This window comes from Carcharodon carcharias, chromosome 21 (assembly GCF_017639515.1).
Source record: "Carcharodon carcharias isolate sCarCar2 chromosome 21, sCarCar2.pri, whole genome shotgun sequence".
NCBI lineage: Eukaryota > Metazoa > Chordata > Chondrichthyes > Lamniformes > Lamnidae > Carcharodon > Carcharodon carcharias.
Genome location: NC_054487.1, coordinates 10,281,949 through 10,304,731, shown reverse-complemented (window position 1 = coordinate 10,304,731; position 22,783 = coordinate 10,281,949). Strand labels below are relative to the sequence as shown.

Here is a 22,783-nt window from a genome sequence, read left to right as displayed (position 1 = left end):
ATTCATTAAATATCCATGGAATATGAGAGGAAATGAAGTCAGGTTGTCAGTTTATATAATAATTCCATATTCTGCTGAGCACTGTAGTTCAATTGGAGAATTCCTTCCTTTCTCATTTTCGCCAGGGCACTTCTGTAGTTTAGAATCATTTCTAGGCTGCTTCTTTTCATTATCTCTGATTCAACATCCTTGATTTAACTCCACCCATTCCTCCAATCCCTTCAATTTTATGATCCCATTACATTTTTAGGATCTGAATATTTTGCAGTGTTCCTCAGAAAAGACACTGACTCTCATTTGTGTTGAGTTAGACCATCTCAGCAGGGGTAATGGTGGGGATGGTACAAATGGGTCTTGAGTCCCTGGAGGAGGCAAGAGAAAACACCAGTCAGGGGCTTTTGTTGCCAAGCACTAGCTGAGATGCTTTTGTAGGAAATGCAGGCATGAGGCCCTCACACAGTCAAATGGGCTGCCAACATGTACTGGCCAAGCTTGCACACGAAGAATGGCCAATTTGAGAAGGAACTGGAAGGCTGCCAGGGCCCATGAAACAATGATCCCTTCAAAGCTGAGGGATTTTGCGGAGGGATATGCTCTTGGCTCTACAAAACAGATTACAAAAGACCTCTTTGAATGAGACTCTTGGCCGCGCAAACATCTTCAGACTTACTGCTGGCCACACAGAGGCTTTCCGCACTGTGCCCCCAATTTTCCTATTCCACTGGGTGACTGCCTTTAATGGACTCCACAGAGGAATTAACAGATTCCCTGCTGTCCCCACCCCACTCCCTACATCACCTCCCAACCATGGTGAGGTGGGTGAGTGCATTCACTGAGTGCTGGCAGCTAACCTAAAATACTTTGATAAGGCCCAACCATGAAAATGCAGGCCACTCGCTCCAGACAAGCAATAGGCAGTGTGATGGTTCCACCAGGTGTGTGTCTAAAACAGAGTTTTGCAGAAAATTATTGTGTGATCTCCACTGCCAACGAACACAATATAAAACATCAACAACTACAGTATATATATTGTACCTTTAATGTTATAAGACATCCCAATGGTTTCATGGTAGCATTATTAAAAAAAAGTTGACACTGAGCCGCAAAAGACGACAATAGGGCAAATGACAACAAGTTTGGTGAAGAGGTAGATTCTAAGGATCATCTTAAAGGAGACCATGGAGGTAAGAATGTGGAGAGCTTTGGGGAGGGACCTTCAGAGCTTTGGGCCTAAGCAGCTGAAGACACAGCCACCAGTGGTGGAGCGATTAAAATCAGGGATGCTCAAGAGGCCAGAATTCAATGATGTATTTAGATACCTTAGAAGCTTCTGTATCTGGAGGAGATTATAGAGTTAATATACATTATATGTATATATATATATATATATATATATAATATATATTAAGGAAGGGCAAGGCTTTGAAACAATTAGAAAGCTATGACAGAATTTTAAAATCGAGGCATTGCTTAATCAGCCAGTGTGTATCAGCGAGTACTGGGTGGCAGGTGAACAGTAGTTGGTACAAGTTAGGAAACGGGCAGCAGAGTTTTGGATGGCATCAAGTTTATGGAGGGCAGAATGTGGAAGACCAGGCAGGAATGCATTGGAATAGTCGAGTCTAGAGGCGAAAAATGCATAGATGGGAGTTTCAGAAGCAGATGAGCTGAGACAAGGATGAGATTAGACGGTGTTGCAGATATGGAAATAGGTGGTCTTAATGATGGTCTGAAAATGTAGTTGGAAGCTCATCTCAGGGTTAACTGTGACACCAAGGTTGCTAAAAGTCTGGTTCAGTCTCGAACATTTGCTATACAGCAGGATGGAGTCAGTAACTAAGGAACGGAGTTTGTAGCTGGGACAAAAACAATGGCTTTTGTTTTCCGAGTATTTAGTTGGAGGAAATTTTTGCTCATCAGTACTGAATGTCAGATAAGCAGTCTGATAATTTGAAACAGTGGAGGGGTTGAGAGAGTGGGGATGTTCACTGATGATTGCACAATGTTCAGCGCTATCCATGACACCTCAGATACTGAAGCAGCCCATGTCCTAATGCAGCAAGATCTGGACAATATCCAGGCTTGGGCTGACAACTGGCAAGTAACATTTGCACCACATAAGTGCCAGGCAATGACCATCTCCAACAAGAGAGGATCTAACCATCACCCCTTGACATCCAGAGGCATTACCATTGCTGAATCCCCCACTATCAACACTCTGAGGGCTATCATTAACCAGAAACTGGACTGGGCCACACATATAAACACTGCAGCTATAAGATCAAGCCAAAGACTAGGAACCCTGCCGCAAGTAACTAAGCTCCTAACACTTCAAAGCCTGTCCACTATCTACAAGGCACAGATCAGGAGTATGATGGAATACTCCCCATTTGCCTGGATGAGTGCAGCTCCAACAACACTCAAGAAGCTTGACACTATCCAGGATAAAGCAGTCCACTTAATTGGCATCCCATCCACAAACATTCACTCCCACACCCACCGACGCACTGTGGCAGCAATGTGTACCATCTACAAGGCTCTTTAGACAGCACCTTCCAAACCCACGACCACTACCATCTAGAAGGACAAGGGCAGCAGACACACAGGAACACCACAACCTGGAGGTTCCCCTCCAAGCCACCCACCACCCTGATTTGGAAATATATTGCCATTCCTTCAGTGTCGCTGTGTCAAAATCCTGGAACTCCCTCCTGAACAGCACTGTGTGTGTACCTACACCACGTGGACTGCAGTGGTATAAGAAGGCAGCTCATCACAAACATCTTGAGGGCAAGTAGGGATAGGCAATAAAGGCTGGTCTAGCCAGCGAAGCCAACATCCCATGAATGAATTGCAAAAAGTGCTCTGGCTATGTTTATATAGATAAGAATGGAACCCGACGAGTGCAGTCCCACCTAGTTGGACTACAGTGGAGGAGGACGGTGTAGTCAAAGGCTGCATACAGGTCAAGAAGGACAAGGAGGGACAGTTTACCTTTGTCACAGTCACATAGGATGTCGTTTGTGACTTTGATAAGAGCCGTTTTGGTACTGTGACAGGGGCGAACCTGATTGGAGATTATATAATATCTGTTATATAACATGACGATACCCAGCTTTATCTCAGCACCACCTCTCTCAACGTCTCTCCCATTGCAAATTATCATACTGCATATCTGACATCCAGTACTGGAGAAGCAAACATTTCCTGCAAACTAAATACTGGGAAGATGAAACATGGAGTTCCGGGAAAAACGGGCACAGATTTGGGAGCTAATAACATGTTCAAGGACTTTGGAGAGGTAAGGGAGTTTGCAAAGGCGATGGGGTTGAGCATTGTTTTTTTGAGGAGAGAACAGATGACTACAGATTTAAAGGGGAGAGGAAAGCAACTGAAGGGAGAGAACCTTTAACATGGTCAGTTACCATGAGAACCAGGAAAGGAAGATGGGTAATCAGTTTAGTGAGAATAGGGTCAAGGTGTATGAGATGGGTTTCATGGACAAGATGAGCTCAAAGAGGGAATAAGAGGTAGAAAAATTAAATTAAGATGTGAGATCAGCGAGCTTTAAATAAAGTTTGGCCTGGCAGGCTGGGGAAGAAAAGGACAAGGCAGAGGCAGCTGATTGGATGAACTCTATTTTAGCGACAAAGAAATCCACAAGAACCCTATATATATTGGGGGAGAGGAAGATGGATGAAATAGGGAAGAGGAATTTAAGAAGACAGTTTGCAGTAGAAAAATAAATCAAAGTTAGGATAAGAACATGGCAGAATTCCTTGCTCAAAATAGCTTTTAAAGCAGATTGGTTTTCAGTAAAAATAATTTCACGAAACCACAGGTAGCAAAGTGGGGTCAGAAAGGCAGAATTCGATTACAGGTTGAAAATGAAGTCTGTGCTTTTTGAGGGAAGAAATTGTGTTATGGTAAGAAAATTCCATGCTGTCCCTGTACTGGCCAGGACACTCACGTTGTCTGAAGAACAAGCTGCCTTTATTCATGCTTCTGGAGACTGAGCAGCTCGAGTCCAGCTCAATTCATTCCTCCATTCCCCTGAAACTGTGCAGACCTATTACCTTTTATAACCCTGCAAGCCACCAGATCAAAGTGCAGCAGAAAAAGACTTGTATTTATAAATGCCTTTCACATCACTAGGGCAACTCAAAATATTTCAGTTACTAATGCAACATAAGGAAATGAGCAGCTAATTTATGCACAGCAAGATCCCACAAAGAGCAATGAGAGAGATTACCAGATAATCTGTGTTTGTGATACTGTCTGAGGGATGAAGGTGGCCAGGACACCCAGAAACCTCCCCTGTTTTTCTGCACTTGAGAGGGCTTTCCTTTAACCCACTTATAGCCAAGCAAGGCACCTCCAATAGCGCAGCTCTCCAATATCAGACAAGAGTTTCTACTCAAGTCTATGGAGTGATGTGCTGTATGTGCACTGTTGATGCCAGGATCCCAAGTTTGGGCAACACAGGTCTGGGCAACACCTGAGTTGTTTAGTCATGAGAAAACAAGTGTAAAGGAGCAAGATGGACCTGAGACTAATAATATTCAAAGGAACTCTCATTGCAGCCAAGTTAAATTTTTGAAACTTTTTCTATTAAAGTGTCTGAAATTAATCTAGATGTTTTTGGAGGAGCTTTGGTGAGTTCCTGCATTTGCCAGAGAGATTTGCTGCATCCTCATAGGGGTGGCAGAGGAGTAAGTGACCTGTACACATAAAGAAATCAAGAGGTATTGGGGCAGCAGTGGCTGTGCCTCTCACTCTGCAGCACAATAGGGAGATGGAGTTGAGGCTGCAGAGAGGGCAAGCTCTGCGCACTGTGCTCTGTCAAGTTGGAGTCAACTTCTCCATGCTCCTTGACAGTGGCACGAGTCTGCCTGCTAGGTCAATCAATGCACCCAGCACCTCAGCGCACATGCCCATTCAGTGCCCTCCTTTATGCTGCCCCATCGAGGTCCTCATCTTAGTCCTCAACAGCAAGACTCATCTACCACAACGAGAGTGCGCTCTTTTGAGCTGGCCATCTTTTACCACTGGCATGGCTGCAGCCAACTTGTCCTTGTGTGCTGATCTCAAATCTACACTAGCCTCCAAGGTAAAAGCAGTGCCAGGGCTTGAGCTGGTGGCTGCAAGTGTCAGATCAAGTGATGGGCCCCCTCTTCAGTGGTGTACAGTTGCTCTCATTTCTCCTTCTGGTGTCCCTATGGCTGGTCAAGTGGTAGTTCATGGGTGTCTAAAAGCAGGAACACAGAAGAAGACTGATGTGAGGGGGAGTGGGGTTGGGTGGAAATCAAGTGGTCCATGGTCACATCAGCAGCTAGCTCATCACCCCTCTATCTCAGTCTCACTCTCTCGCTCTCTCTCTCTCAAAGTTTCAGTGACTGTCTGTGGCACTTTATCACCTTGACCACAATCTGCTACAGTTTCTTAAACACTGCCCCTTCTCTACATCCTGCCTCAGAAGGGCTGATCTTGCATTGTTCTACTTCCGCCTGTCCCAATGCATCCCATGAACCTCAGGCACTGACTTCTCCAGCTCCTGCACAGTCATCTCCAGAATTCCCCAGAACCCATCTGTAACCTCTTGTGGTCAGCCATTTCCATCTTAAGGTGAATGATCAGAGCTGCATTTGGATGTACCAGAATAATGTCTCAATTATCAATTATATAATCTTTAGATTTGTACTCTGCCTTAACAAAACAAATTTTAGTTTTGCAGCTGAATATTGCACTGACAGTCTCATAGGCTTATCCAGCAGGTCTCCAAGATCTGATTTTGAAGAATCACAAAGTGCCATAGAAATGTAGAAAAGTTATGGCGCAGAAAAAGCCTATTCAGCCTTGTGTCTATGCCGACAAAAAAAAAGAAATTGCTCATTTTAGTCTCACTTTCCAGCTCCTGGTCCATTGCTTTGCAGGTCACAGCAGTACAGGTGCAGATGCAGGTATCTTTTAAATGAGTTGAGCATTTCAGCCTCCAACTCAGGCAGTTAAATCCAGACGCCCACCACCCTCTGGGTGAAAAAGTTTTTCCTCATGTCCTCTCTAATCCTTCTACCAATCACCTTAAATCTGCAGGCCCCCTGGTAATTGACCTCTCCGCTAGGGGAAACAGGTCTTTCCTGTCTATTCTATCTTGGCCCCTCAGAATTTTGTACCCCTTAATTTGGTCACCACTCAGCCTCCTCTGTTCTAAGGAAAACAACCCTAGCCTATCCAATCTTTCTTCAGAGCTGCAATTTTCAAGCCCTGGCAACATTCTTGTAAATTTCTTCTGCACTCTCTTCAGAGCAGTTATGTCCTTCCTGTAATGTGGTGACAAGAACTGTACACAAAATTCCAGCTGTGGCCCAACCAGCATATTATACAGTTCCAGCATTACATCCTTGTTTTTGTATTCAACACCACATCCAATAAAGGAAAGTATTCTATATGTTTTCTTATCTACCTTTCCTGCCAGCTTCAGGAACCTGTGAACATGCACTCTAAGATCTCTCACTTCCTCTACCCCTATCAATATCCTCCTGTTTATTCAGTATTCCCTTGCTTTGTTTGCCCTCCCTCATACTTCTCTGGATTGAATTCCATCTGCCACTTTTCTGCTCACTCAGCCAAACAATTGACATAAGTCAGGAGACAACAAGTTTCCTCTTCACTATCAACTACACAGCCAATTTTTGTGTCATCAGCAAATTTCCCGATCATTCCTTCCACATTTAGGTCCAAATCATTAATATATGCAACAAATAGTAAGGGTCCCAACACTGAGCCCTGTGGAACACCACTGGAAACCCCTTTCCATTCGCAAAAACATCCATCAACCATTAACCTTTGTTTCCTGTCGCTGAGCCAATTTTGGATCCAATGCGCCACCTTCCCCTGTATCCCATGGGATTTCACTTTTTTGACCAGACTGCCATCTGAGACCTTGCCAGATGCGTTATTAAAATCTATTAGATAACATCCACTACACTATCCTCATCAATCCACCTTGTTACTTCCTCAAAAAATTTGATTAAGTTAGTTAGACATGATCTTCCCCTAACAAAACCATGCTGACTATCCCTGATCAATCTGTGCCTCTCTATGTGACAGTTCATCCTGCCCCTCAGAATTGATTCTAATAATTTGCCCACCACCAAAGTCAGACTGACTGGCCTATAATTATCTGGCCTTTCCCTCCCACTCTTTTCAAATAATGGTACAACGTTTGCAGACCTCCAATTCTCTGGTACCTTGCTTAGATCTAGTGAGGATTGGAGAATGTTCATCAGCACATCCACTATTTCCTCCCTGGCTTCCTTTAACACCCTGGGATACAATCCATCTGGCCCTGGTGATTTATCCACCTTCAAAGTTGCCAGTCCCTCCAGTACTTCCCCTCTCACTATGCTTATTGTATCTAATATTTTACACTCCTCCCCTTTAACTAGAATGTCTGCATCGTCCCTCACCTTAGTGAAGACAGAGACAAAGTACTCATTGAGAACACTGCCCACATCTTCTGCATCAATGCAAAAGTTACCATGTACATCTCTGATAGTCGTTACCCTTCCCTTAGTTATTCTCTTGACCTTAATGTACTGGTAAAACATCTTTGGCTTTCCTTTGATTTTACCTGCCAATATTTTTTCATACCCTCTCTTTGCTTTCCTAATTTCCTTTTTTTACTTCACCCCTGTATTTTCTATCACCTCTAAGTTTTCTACAGTATTAAGCTTTTTGTGACTGTCAAAAGCTTTCTTTTTCTGATTTATCTTACACTGTATGCTTCTGGATAACCAGGGGGCTCTGGATTTGGCACTACCACCCTTTTTCTTTGCGGGATCATTTCCACACTGTGCACGTAGGATCTCACTTCTGACTCCATTAAACACATCTCATTAATTCCTCATTCCCATAATATTATTTTGCATTTATCAACTCTGGATCTTATTGCTTAACTGTTGCATTCCCCTTCTCGTATTTATAATTTTGACCACTATCATTAAACAGTATCAGGGGTTGTGGCCTGTTAATTAATTGCCATGCCTATTTAAAATTTTAGGGTCGTTTGTCTGTGCGAGATATCCTACACTCTTCTCCACCACACTTACCAACCTGGATAATGTGCACTGGGAGTGCATTATAATCATTTAAATGTCTTGAACTTTGAACTCAACCACAGTTAGGTCACTGCGTTACCAAGCATGCTTTGTTCTCAAAGCCCTGCGAACCTGTCCCTTCTGCAGCAGGACCACATAGTTCCTGTTGTATCGGGAAACAGTCAAGTACTACAGTTCCCTGTTCTGCTTCTGTGCTGCATTTTGATCTAAGCATTCGGAATGAAGTCACCCATGATAACATTATTAACTGTGCAAACCTTTCCAATCTCATCATATAAGATTCTGTCATCTTCCTTTATCTGTACTGAGAGGCTGTACCAGACTCCATTTGTTACTCCAGTAATCCCTCCTTCCCACCCCACACCCCACAATCTCATCTGCGAAAATTGACACACCTCTGGGCCCCCTTGCAAATACCAGAATGTCCCAATGGGCTCCCTACAAATATTGATATATTAGCAAGGATGCCCTACCCTAACCTCTGAAAGACAGTGTTGAATATTCAAAGGAAAATAGTACAGCTCTTGCAGAAAATGTTTTTTATTAGTTTGAAACAGCTGAAATAATAAACATTCGAGCATACAGAATACAGAATTGTGAATCAACTATACTTGCGGCACACAGTATCCGTGACCCAAAAGGACAGAATCTGATGTCCATAAGGCCTCACCATCAGCACCCCTACACTACCAAACCACTGCCACCCCCCGCCCCACCCCCAACACATTAAAGTCCTGTAGTGTCTGAAGACCCTAGTTTACCTTCTTTAGTATTGGATGAGGTATCCAATCATCGTTCGCCAAGTGAGCTGGAGGAATATTGCTTTGCCTTCCCCTTGTCTGATACATTAGCCAATTCAGCTACAGAATCCCCAAATCAAATTTGCTTTGGATTAAAAGTGCGTGAAAGTGTTTTTTAAGTAAGATCTTGTTTACTGAGTTTAAGAACCCCACCCCTGCTTTGAAATGTTATGAAATACTCTATGGTGTGTTGCATGGCCAGAATCTCCACAATCTGTTGATTCACCTCCATAATTAGCTTCCAGAAGGCCAGAGGTTTTCACCATAAGTGGACCCAAGGGGCAAGACACATGTGTTCTATCACTTTAAACTCATCAGAAAGCTGATTGAACTACTAGGCTGCAGCTTCTAATGCACAATCATTGAATTCCATAGGAATTTGTTGACCTCTACATGTAAATGTAAAATTAAAAATTGATGGGTGGATGATGGAAAACCTATGTAAATCAATGGCTAAAGGGAAAAAACAGAATCTCCTGGATGCAAAATGTTGTTTCTACATCATATTTTGGAAAGTCCAACTGAAATGCAAGAGTTCATTGTCCTGCCATTTTTTTGTCTGTTGTTCACTTTTATCCCTCAGTTCCACATAATAAATGTTCTTATTCCTTACAAAAGTCAATCATACCCAGGTAGACAGTGGAATATTTGTTCAAAATTACTCCAGAGTTGTCAAAATTGCACATAGAGCTTCAACTAAAACATTAACGTGCCTGCCTGTGCCATTGTTTGTTGTGGATGTTCAAAAGCCATTGACAGTATTTATTGAAGATAAGGGGGCTCCCTCAGTGCCTTGGCCAATATTGTTCCCTTAATCAGCATCATAAATAAAACCATTTCATAGCTATTTATTAGATCTTGTTGTGTGAAACTGCTTGACAGTTTAAACACTTTTTCTTTAATTTGTTCATGTGATGTGGGCATCACTGGCAAGGCCAGCACTTGTGGTCCATTCCTAATTGTCCCCGATAAAGTGAGCCATATGTTGAACTGCTGCAGTCCATGTGTTGTAGGTACACCCACAGTGATGATAGGGAGGGAGTTTCAAGATTTTGACCCAGCAATGATGAAGAATTAGCAATATATTTCCAAGGCAGGATGATGTGTAACTTGGAGGGGAACTTGCAGGTGTTAGATTTGGATGCCTTGGATTTCTAGTTGGTATAGGCCATGGATTTGAGAGGAGCTGTCAAAGAACCATTGGCAAGTTGCTGCAGTGCACCTTTTGATGGTACTCACTGTTACCACTGCATTGGTAGTGGAGGGAGTGAATGTTTAAAATGGTGGATGGGATGCCAATCAAGCAGGCTGCTTTGACATAACGGTGTCAAGCTTCTTCAGTGTTGTTGGTGCTGCACTCATTCAGGCATGTGGGGTGATTCCATTAGGATCATGACTGTACCTTGTAGATGGTGGAAAGGCTTTGGGGAGTCGGGTATGTCACTCCCCACAGAACTCCCAGCCTCCTATCTAGTCTGCCATACTATTTATATGGCTGTTCCAATTAAGCTTCTGGTCAGTGGTGATCCCCAGGGTGTGGGTGGGGATTCAACAATGGTAATGGCGTTGAACTTCAAGGCAAGGTGTTGGAGATGGTCGTTGCCTGCCATATTTATGTTACATGGCACTTGTCAGTCCAAGCCTGAGTGTTGTCCAAGTCTTGCTGCAGGTGGGCATGGATTGCTTCATTATCTGAAGAATTGTGAATGAAGCTGAACACTGCGCAATCATCAGCTAACCTTATGGTGGAGGGAAATTCATTGATGAAGCAGCTGGAGATAGTTGGGCCTTGGGCATTACTCTGAGGAACTCCTACAGTGATGTGCTGGGACTGAGATTATTGACCTCAAACAACAATAAACATCTTCTTTTGTGCTAGGTATGACTCCAACCAGTGAAGACTTTTCCCCCCTGATCCCCATTGATTTTAATTTTACTTGGACTCCCTGATGCTACTTTGGCTAAATACTGCCTTGATGTCAAAGATAGTCATTCTCACTTTCTGCTCTGGAACTCAATTCTTTTGTCTTGTTTGGACCAAGGTTTTAATGAGATCTGGTGCTGAGTGGCCCTGGCAGAATTCAACCTGAGCATCAGTGAGCAGATTATTGGTGAGTGAGTGCCACTTCGTAGCACTGTCAGTGACCTCTTCCATCTCTTTGCTGATGATTGAGAGTATTCTGATGGGGCAGTGATTGGCTGGATTGGATTTCTCCTGCTTTTTGTGGACAGTATAAACCTGGGCAGCTTTTCACTTTAAAGATCCAAGCAATTAAGAAGTAAGAGCTGGAGTAGACAGCCCTTTGAGTCTGCTGTATCTTTCTTTTTATTATTCATTTACAGGATATGGGAATCGCTGGCTAGGCCAGCATTCTTGCCCATCCCTAATAGCCCATGAGAAGGTGGTGATGAGCTACCTTCTTGAACTGCTGCAGTCCCTGTGATGTAGGTGCACCCACAGTGCTGTCAGCAATGGAGTTCCAGGATTTTGACCCAGCGACAGCGAAAGAATGGTGATATATTTCCAAGTCAGGATGGCAAGTGGTTTTGAAGGGAACTTCCAGTTGGTGGTGTTCCCATCGATCTGCCGCCCTTGCCCTTCTGGTATGGTAACAGTCGTGGGTCTGGAAGGTGCTGTCTCAGGACCCTTGGTGAGTTTCTGCAGTGCATAGGTGGTGGAGGGAGTGAATGTTTGTGAAAGGGGTGCCAATTAAGTGGGCTGCTTTGTCCTGGACAGTATCAAGCTTCTTGAGTGTTGTTGGAGCTGCACTCATCCAGGCAATTGGAAAGAATTCCATCATACTCCTGACTTGTGCCTTGTAGATGGTGGACAGGCTTTGGGGAGTCAGGAGGTGAGCTACTCGCCACAGGATTCCAGGCCTCTGACCTGCTCATGTAGCCACAGTATTTATATGGCTAGTCCAGTTCAGTTTTGGTCAGTGCTAACCCCAGGATGTTGATAGTGGGGGATTCAGCAATGGTAATGCCATTGAATGTCAAGGAGTGATGGTTAGAACCTCTCTTGTTGGAGATGGTCATTGCCTGACACTTGTGTGGCATGAATGTTACTTGCCATTTGTCAGCCCAAGCCTGGATATTGTCCAGGTCTTGCTACATTTGAACATGGATTGCTTCAGTATCTAAGGAGTCATGAATGTTGCTGAACATTGTACAATCATCAGCGAACATCCTCACTTCTGACCTTAGGATGGAAGGAAGGTCATTGATGAGGCAGCCGAAGGTGGTTGGACCTAGGACACTACCCTGAGGAACTCCTGCAGTGATGTCCTGGAGCTGAGATGACTGACCTGCAACAACCACATCCATCTTCCTTTGTGCGAGGTGTGACTCCAAACGGAGGAGAGTTTTCCCCCTGATCCCCATTGACTCCAGTTTTGCTAGGGCTCCTTGATGCTATACTCAGTCAAAAGCTGCTTTGATATCAAGGGCACTCACTCCCACCTCACCTCTGGGGTTTAGCTTTTTAGTCCATGTTGGAAACAAGGTTGTAATGAGATCAGGAGCTGAGGGGCCTGGGCGGAACCCAAACTGAGCATCAGTTAGCAGGCTATTGCTCAGCAAGTGTCGCTTGATAGCACTGGTGATGACCCCTTCCATTACTTTGCTGACGATCGAGTGTAGACTGATGGGGGGGGGTAATTGGCCGAGTTGGACTTGTCCTGCATTTTGTGTCCTGGACATACCTGGGCAGGTTTCTACATTGCCGTGTAGATGCTAGTGCTGTAACTGTACTGGGACAGCTTGACTAGGGGCACCATTTTCCTGCACTCTCTCCATTTACTGTATTCCTTTAGTACCCAGAAATTTATTGATATCTGCCTTAAACATAGTTAATGACTGAGCATCCACAGTTTTCTGGGATATAGGGCCTGAAATTCTGCGGAGTAGCAATCAGAGTTGGATTGCCACTCCCCTCCTACTTTCCTACCTGGAAATCCAGGCGATCCTTTCTCGCCCAACCTTCCAACTCAGGCCAGGCAAGAACCGTGTAGGGCAGTGCGCTCCAGAGGCCTTCAGTCAAAGGCTGCACAGTTGGATACAGGAGGCCATGGCCCCTTTTTTACAGCACTAGCTGCCGTAAATCAGGTAAGTTTAAAGGTCCAGCCACTTTCAAACCAGGGAGAAGGTAGTTTTGTCAGGTCAGTGGGTCAGGTTGTGGAGTGGGGGTGTTGCCAGGTGTGTGGGTAAGGGTTGGCAGTTGGGTAACTGGCGAGTGCTCGGTGGAGGTCAGTGGGGGGGGATCGGGGGTTTTGGGGGGCAGTGGGGGTCGGTGAGAGGGTCAGTTGGAGGGCGTGTGTAGTTGTGGGGTTGCAGTCGAAGGGTGTGCAGTTGGGGAATTATGCATTCAGCAGTGGGCTGCAGTCAGGGGTAAGTCCGTCGGTGTGGGTGCACTCGGGGTTGCAGTCAGTGAAGGATGCAGTTGGGGCAGTGTGCATTCAGGGGTGGGGGCATTTAGGGGAGGGTGTGATGCGACAGCCGGGGTGGTTGCTGTAGTGAGGTGGCAGTTGGGGGGGAGGTGGCAGTTGGGGTGGCATATACTCCGTGGGGGAGGTCCCATGCAGGTCTTGGGTGTAGGGGTGTCCCATGGAGGGGTTGGGGTATGGGACTGAGGGTGGCAAGGGGGTAGTCTGTGGGGTTCTGGGGGTGTGTGGGGTTGTAATGAGGGGCTGGGGAGTAGTCAGGGGTCCCTCGGTGGGGTAGGGCCACATTTAGTGGGGGTGGGGGTTAGTTGGATAGTCCAGTGGGTGGCTGGTATGGGTCAGTACAATAGTTACCCAAAAGCCGGAAGTGGTTTTAATTCTTCTAACTTTTTCTGGGTATGACAGTTGGAACCATCCAACATTTGCAGTTTAAATCGCATTTTTGGATGGTTGAAATCTGAATCTTTTCCTGGGCAATTTCCATGCATTCTTGCCTGGGAACTTCCAGGCAGCGGGGTTTCTCCAGCACATCCTTGGGTTCCCCACTACGAGCCCACCCCACACCCCACACCCTCCAACCCCCCCAGATATGCTGCACTGAAGCTTGGAAGCTATGGGCTGTAAAATTCCAAAATTCACAACCCTTTGAGTGAAGATATTTCTCGTCACCTCCATTGTAAATGGCCGACGCTTTATTCTGAGACTGTGATCCCTAGTTCTAGACTCCCCAGCCAGGGGATTCATTCTTCTCGTATCTATAATATCAAACCCTTTAAGAATTTTATATGCTTTCGTTCTTCTAGCAGATGCAAAGTGGAACATCTTGGCACAGGCACTGCTAACTCTGGAGCATAAATGTTCATCATTACAGCCACTATGTTGTCAGGGCCCATGGTCTTTGCTGTATCCAATACCTTCAGCTATTTCTTGATATTATGTGAAGCAAATCGAATTAACTGAAGGCTGGCTTCTGTGATGCCACCCAGAAGAACAAGGGCATCAGACACATGAAAACACCACCACCTGCAATTTCCCCACTAATCACACACCATCCTAACTAACAGGCCTTCATCTTTTTTAATAAACATCATATTATATGAAATTTTCTTTTATGTTTTCAGGTGCTATACAGAAGAGATGGCACAGTAAACAGTACACTGTTGCAGACAGTGGGACACAATATAAACATACCTATTCACGACGAGGGAGACTATATTGTGGAAGTACGAGCCTATGGTGAAGGAGGAGATGGAGCAGTGAACTCAGTCAAAATTTCTAAAAGTAAGTTGATGGATATTCCTATTTTAAAGAAGTTGAGTGTAAGAAAGCTAACTGGTTATAATGGGCTCTGTGAGACCCTGAAGAGTGGCTGATTGATGGTGGGATGAGGCCCTCTGTTCCCTAATTCCCGAGTGCAGGAAAAGCAGAAATTTGCTATTAGTCCAGGATGTACAGTTTGTAGAAGAAGGAAAAGAAAAATCTACAATTTTCCCATCACAGCCTTTTGAGAAATAATGCTTTTCACAACATTAATTTTACTGAATGTTCAGTGCAAGCATTGCTTACTCTTTATGGACAAAATTTCTTCCTGACATCTGATTATCGTTGTCCTCCAGTTTCAGTCAGCTTTTCCTTGTCTTGCTGTTTTGACTTCCATTGACGTGGTGTTCCATGTTTACCTCTTCAGTACTGTTTATGATACAATATATTTCTGGTAAGTTCCCTCTCAAGCACCATTTTCAAAAGTAAAAGAGTTCCAGTTTCTTCAGTCTTCTAGTAGATCAGTTCTCCGAAACTGGAGACACGCTATCTCCAGAGTTTGAGCTTGTGCCTTGGTTGTCAAGACTGGAAATATGTTATATGCCAATAAGATTTGCAGAACAATAGGCAGATTCCCACAGAGCATGTTACACACCTTCATTATGGAACATGCCCACTTACCATCCCTGTAGACTATGCCCTTACACCAGCACTATCACCTTTCTCAGTGGGTTGTGCCCACTCACCATCCCTGTTGAATGGGTCACCTTTTTTATATAGTAAAACTCAGCTAGGTTTCAAAAATAACGTAGGCTTCTGTAATTTTAATCAACATGGTTGCTGTAAAACTCACCAATGGTGACAGGAGTGGGGCTCAACTCGAAAGGTCTGTGGGAAGCCATTTTACAGAATATTTGAACAGACGAGCCCAACAGTGGGCTCAATTTCAAGATTGACTGGCCAATGACACCTGGCTATTTAACACAAATGTTCCTTTTCAGTAAAATACACTGCACAACCCCCATTGTTGTACTGAATCCATGCTTACTCCTGGAGTTGTCTCTCACTGGGCCTTTTGAAAGTGCTAATATCATGTGAAAAAATGTCAGGGTGATGCAATCTTTCTTTTTTTTTCCAGAACTGTGTTGAAATTTTGCATTAATTTCAAGACCGTGTGATAAACGCTTTCCCTGCCTATTTTTGCACAGCTGTTTGAGCCTTTCAGAAGCCATTCTTTGTAGCTGTTTCACAATACTGTGCAATAGTATTTCCTCCAAATCTGCAAGGAAATCTAATTATTTCCAGATGCTGTTTCATATCCATTATCCCCATAGGCTTAGTATTAGTGCATCGGATTGCTTTGTTTGCACTGTACCAATGCAAGTATCTGCTGTACCCTGCAGCATTCCCACACGTACAGAATAGCACCTGAGCTGTAGCTATAGGCAAGCATTTGAGTTTTATTTTTACACTTCTTAATACTCATCAGAATGGGGAATTAAGATTCAATATCTCTTACAGCATGTTGTGAACTAGAGATGCCCATTGGCAGGTCTGATGTTGGTGTGCTGTAATTCTTGTAGAAACGTTTAAACCTCACGATCCTGTGCAAATTTTCAACAGTAGATCATACAAATACATATACAAAACAGAGGATACATTTCCTATTGAATTTTCACATGTGCTCCATTGTGAGTTTACCTAGTGAGTGAGTTATACAAAAGCTGTGTCGGCTGATCTAAGAACAGGCGGTAATTGGGTGCTAATGTTGACCCTATCACCTTTGGGTTTGCAAGGAAAAGATTGCAAGAATCACCCTTTCTGATTGTTATTCAGCCACCCCATATCATAAACGTATGTGGATTAGGGTTGGGCCTTGCTGTGCTCTGTGGATCGACGGCCACCCAACACTCATGGCAGGATCTCACACCCAAATATGGGACAAGCAAACAACCTACACTTGGGACCTGTGGAAATCCACCACAGTCAACACTTTGAGGAGAGGGAAGGGGAGAAAATTGGAACAGGTTAGGCAGACCCAGTCAATGTCTGATAACCAATATTAACACTCTCAGAGCAATGACTTCAAAATCTTTGGCAAATAATGTCAATGTGTTTTCTTCTATGTTAAATCATATAGTGCATATGCTTTGAGTCGCACTTTAATGATTTGAGACAACACAATTTGACTTGTTCAGTCAACATTAATTAGTGGCCCTGATAAAACATGACATGTAAAATGGTGTAACACCCCAATTGGGTGAAATAGCATGACCTTACAAATCACTGTGTGCTATACCATTGGAGATCCACCAGTTTGGCACCATGCATGCTATGTACACAAGGATAAACTGTGAGAAGTCACTTGGGCCCTTCGCCAATATTTGTATCCTATAAATGGGAGAAAATGATATTCCTCACAGGACCCATTTGAGAGATAGCTGCATATGGGGGAGGTGATAGCATAGTGGTATTGGCACTGGACTAGTAATCCAGGGACCCAGGGTAATGCTCTGGGGACCTGGGTTCAAATCCTACCATGGCAGATAGTGGATTTTGAATCTGGAATTATAAGTCCAATGATGACCATGAAACCATTGCCGATTGTAATGCCCTTTAGGGAAGGAAATCTGTCATCCTTCTGGCTCACAGCCTGACTCTTAAATGCCCTCTGAAATACAGGGCCACTCAGTTGTAGCAAATTGCCACAAAGTCACAACATCGACCTAGGCAGCGGAAACGAGAACATCAGTCTCAGGCCTGTTGTCCCTGCAAAGCCTTCCTTACTAACACCTAGTGCCAAAGTTGAGAGAGCTGTCTCCCAGACTAGTCAAGCAACAGCCTGACATAGTTGTCCTCATGGAATCATACCTCTCCTTCGACAGCACCTTCCAAACCCACAATCACTACCATCTAGAAGGACAATGGCAGCAGATAGATGGGAACACCACCACCTGGCAGTTCCCCTCCAAGTCACTCACCATTCCTTCACTTGACGAGTGAAAATCCTGGAACGCCCTTCCTAACAGCACTGTGGATGTACCTGCATGATATGGTTCAAGAAGGCTGCTCACCACCACCTTCTCAAGGGCAACTAGGGTTTGGCAATAAATGCTGGCCCAGCCTGCGAAGCCGACATCCCGTGGTCCCATCTGGAAAGATGTTGGAGATGGTATTCGGAGATCAAGTGGACTGAACAGTCACCTGCTTTGTTATCTACTTATCACACTTCCTGGTTTGAAACTAATTGCATTCATTTGTTTTAAATTTCGCTCAAAATTGTTTCCCTTGGTGTTCACTTACGTTTTTGGTATTTTGATCACTATTATCAGGTTTTTGCACATTCACTGTACAGGTTTAAGTGCAGGGAAAACACAAGCCTTAACCATCAGTGCTTAAACTTTGCACTTTTCGACTGCCCCTTGTTAACTATGATCTTGTGTGCTGCTTTCCACAACTCAGGCTCCAATTTGGGTGTTGACTCTATAGGTATACTGAACTCTCCTTTTGTACAGAGGCGAGCAAAGATTGTACAGAACCGGTGACCTGACACCATCAATTTATCCTGAGGGGAAAATTATGGACCAGTGTTGGTTTCCTTGGCTCCCCCAGCTCCTGGTACCGGCCATGCTTACAGCATGGAATGTAGAGAGAGAGAGACCCACGTGTCCAGTCGGCTGCACTACTATAGAGTAAAAGTGCCTTGAGTGTTCACTAACCAACATGTGGAATGCAGCAATATCCTGTCTTTCTTTCATGTAACTAAGGGTGCAATGTGCTGCTATGGTAAATTCCACAGGTGTCAGCCTTGGCTCAGTTGGTAGCTCTCTTGCCTCCGAGTCATGCATTCAAGACCCACTTTAGAGACTTGAGTACAAAATCTAAGCTAACACTCCCAGTGCAGCACCAGCATGTAATGAACTGTCAAAGGTTCTGTCTGCCCTCTCAGATGGACTTAAAAGATCCCACAACACTACATTGAAAGCATAAGCTCCCTTGCTCCCTTCAGTGTAGTGTTGTGGGATCTTTTAAGTCCACCTGAGAGGGCAGACAGAATCTTTGACAGTATTGATCTGGCTTTTGGAATCTTGCTGTGTGGAATGCTGCATGTGCTGTATTTCCTACGTTACAACAGTGACTACACTTCAAAAGCACTTCAGTAACTGTGAATTACTTTGTGATGTCCTAAGATCATGCAAGATGCAATATAGATGCAAGTCTTTCTTTTTTACTTTGCAGTATTCTCAATGTATGTGCAACAGTAGTTAAAACAATATCTCACACATTTGAATGGCCACTGTTCTCATGAATATGACATTTTTGTCAATGGAGCATGCAATTGGTGACTGCAACCTCTTCCTTTTATAAATGTGATCTTCGAAGTCCTCAGCAGCAGAGTCTGTAAGACAATTCCACACTTGAAACCTCAGCAGAGGTTTGCAGTCTAGCTGTGGTCAGCTGGGAATCAAATAAATCCATTAGCCCTTGACCAAGAGAATGGCAGAACTACAGTTCTTTCTGTGGTCAGCATTAGTCTTTAATTGCTCAGAGATGACCAGTTTTTGAAACTTGACCTAGGCTAGGATTTCCCGGTCGGCGAGCAGGGGGGCGGGGCCAATTGAGGCCATTGATAGTGTCATTAAACTAATTAATGGACCTGCCCGTCCAACCTTAACGTTGGCGGCCAGGCAAGAGCCCTGGCGGGCATTAGAAAAAGCATGAAACCTCATCCACAGGTGGGATGAGGTTTCATATAGATTTTTAAAAATGTAATTAAAGTGTATTTAAAAGTTATGGACATGTCCCAACTCATGTGACAGTGTCACATGAGGGGACATGTCAGGGAATTTTTTTTCCCATTTTTCAGATTTTTTATTGTGAAGCCTATGTCCCTGAGGCAGCACTTAGCCTCAGGGAGGTGAGTGTGCTCTTTTGTGCGCATGCGCACTCTCGGCTCAGGGAAACACCCCCCCCCCCCCCCCCCCCCACCCTCTCAGGGCGTGCATAGTGCTTTCGTGTGGACATCAAGCTGGGCGGGCCTTAATTGGCCCACTCAAGTAAAATGGCAGTACGCCCCCAGTTGGGGACGCTGATCCAAGGCGCGCCTTGGCGCGCCCGCTCTTAAACTCCCCCCCCCCCAACGGTGAAAAAATTCCAACCCTGGACTTGACTTAATCTCTTAGACTCCAGCTGAGTCAAAATTAAAACACTTTGTATATCAAAATAGCACCGTTTAGAAGAGATTGTTAGCGTTTAAGTTACAAATGAGGTGTGCCGGGTTCATTGTTTTAGTCTTATGTGCATTGAATTTGCAAATGATGTAGTAGGTCCATTTTGCATGGACTCGGCACATTCCAGGTAATGATCTGACACCTGTGTTGGCTGCACATTGCACTCTGACCATTGCTGACACAGGTCCCATTCACCATTCAGTTAAATGCAGTTGTTTGAAGCTATCTTGGGACCATGCATAATCACTTTCTGTAAAACACATTAATGATTCTACTTTTAAGCTGGTCATTGGATTACCTGGGAGTCTTCAAAATTTGGAGTAAAATTTTTAACTCCACTTGGGGAAAGTACAGAGGTAGGTGGCTGCAAAAATTCACACTGCTGGACAACAGGCTTATTTGCCAACACCACCCCGCCTCTGGGCCATTTTCCCGGAGACGGGATCGGAGGCAAAAGGGCTACCTGCCCACAGTTAGTGGGTAGCCAATTCTAATAAGTTAAAGGCCAATTAAGAGGCCAACTGTGATTTTCATGTCAGCCTATGGGCCCCTGCTGCTTTGGGAACTGAGTTAGCTGCCTGGAAGCTGTCTTCCGGCAGCATACAATACTCCAGCCAAGTTTTGAGGCCTCCCAACCTACCTGGCTACAGTTGCAGCCATAAGTCACACTGTGGAAGAATTTCCTCTCCATTACGTTAAACCTGCAGCTGTGGCCATTTTTTAATTCGAAAGTTTTAGAAGTCCCTGTGTGAGCACCTGAAGATAGAGGCACCCTCTCTCTCTCTTACCTGAAACAACAGGCTTCAACTTGTTCCAAGCTATAGACTCTCAATTTACCTCCAGCTTTGAGAACCTGATGAAGGACAGCAAGCCACTAATCGGCCAATTCAGGCAAAGTTACAGCTGGGTGACCGTTGCCAACAAAATGTGGAGTCGAGAGCCCCCCATACAGTGTTACAATCCCAACTGTTATGATATGGCAGGTGGTAATTGCCAGGCTGACCAAATCCCAAAGAGAAACTTAGTCAAGCTATTGCAACAATTTGCAATTTGTATTTTTATTACAAGAAGGTAAGAGGACTGACGTCAGAAGTAAATATTCCACTACCACTTTTGGAGATTTAAAACATTGAATTAAAACATTTAATAACAAAAGGAAAGAAAACTTAAACACTCAAAATTAGTTACACAGTTAAAGTTAATCTTACAACCTTTCCCAAAAGATTTCTACTTAGTTAGACTCACAAATAAACACCCTTTTCCAGGCAACCATCCCTGCAGATTCTTAATCTATAAAAAATTAAGTAATATTACCACAAGGCACCCATTGTTGCTCCCCAGGGGAGGTATTTCATGGGCTTCTCTCCCCCTCTCACTCGACAATGGAAACCTAAGGCTTGTAACAAAACCTTGCTTTCTGGAAAACAAACAAAAACTTCTCTGGGGTGGCTAACTGCTGCTTATTTCACAGGTCTGACCTCGTACTGCACATTCTTCAAAATATCACTTGGCCACACCACCCATACAGTTTTCAATCTTTCCTTAAATCTATTTTTTCTCTTTCACCTTTAAACCCATTGTTCTTAACTTTCTTTGGAAGTTACCTTTCCCAGAATATAAAAATCTTTAATGTTGTCTTTATGACCACTGTTTTCAAGAAAAATAAACTTAATAACATGCTTTATTCATTTATGGTCTTTGCCAGTTGTAAAACTTCCTTCTATTTCTCTTTGAAATTCAACAGTTAAAAATTCAACTCCTCATTTATCTCCTAATGCAATTTCCTATTCATTTTGTATTCACTTGTATCCCATCTTAGCTTGTTCATCTCCACTTCAAATTTTCTGCATGTACACCTAATCCTTTGATGATTTAAATCTTGCAGTCTGACTGTCTTCAGTTTAATTAAATTATTCACATACACACACACACACACACACACTAACGTACACACAGACCCCACAAGCCTGCATCACAGTATCCCACAGTAATAGTGAAAAAAAAGATTATTTTCCTTACACAGCCAGAATGCAAAATACTACACCTGGCTGCTTCACTGTGGAGTGCAGTTAGACAGGCTAGCAACAAGCAATTCTGCTAAGAATAATATTTAATTGACTGTGTTCCCACAGCTTTTCTATCATATTCTGGCGACAGGGAACATCTCCCTTCATCAATGCATGTTTGGAAAATTATCACCACAACTGGATTTGTGTAAAAGAAAGAAATACTTGTATTAAAAAGTGCCTTTCTCAATCTCAAAACAGCCTAAGGCATTTTGCAGCCAATTAAGTGCTTTTTGGAAGTGCAGCTACTGTTGTAATGTAAAAAAAAAGCATGACAGCCAATTTGCACACACTGGGGTCCCAAAAACAGCAGGGAATGTCCACTCAATCCATTTTTTTCAAATAATTTCAGTTGAGGGATAAATACTGGCAGGTCCTCAAGGGTTATAATCTCTGGATTACTACCCGAGCCACGCGCAAATTGGCATAGGTACGCGAGAATAAGGAAAGTAAACACGTGGCTAAAGGAGTGGTGCGGAAAAGAGGGGTTCCATTTCGTGGGGCACTGGCATCAGTATTGGAACAGGAGGTATCTGTACCGTTGGGATGGTCTCCACCTGAACTGATCTGGGACCAATGTTCTGGCAAAAAGGATAAATAGGGTGGTCAACAGGACTTTAAGCTAGAAAGTGGGGGTGGAGGGAAGGGTAAAACTCCAAAAAGTATGACTAATGGGAAACAGCAGCAGGTTAGCGGGTGGGGGGATAGATTCAACTTCATGGAAAATTATGAAAAAACTGAAAAGAAAGGAGAGCCCAGGAGAGGCTATTAAAGTCCCAAGAACACAAAATAGGACAAGTGTTTGGAAAGAGCTAGGAATCTAACTTCAAGCACATCAGATAAAGGGACGACAATGAGGAAGGG

The 22,783-nt window shown here is 44.0% G+C and overlaps 1 protein-coding gene across 4 annotated transcripts in view; it reads left to right on the top strand.

Annotated features, from left to right (window-relative positions):
* Window positions 1-22,783, top strand: part of cntn1b (contactin 1b) — an 836,554-nt gene that overhangs the window by 743,926 nt on the left and 69,845 nt on the right. For all 4 annotated transcript variants that reach the window (XM_041216323.1, XM_041216321.1, XM_041216322.1 and 1 more), the window contains one exon: window positions 14,484-14,643. In XM_041216323.1, the coding sequence (XP_041072257.1) occupies window positions 14,484-14,643 (160 nt within the window). The remainder of the gene's footprint in view (window positions 1-14,483; window positions 14,644-22,783) is intronic.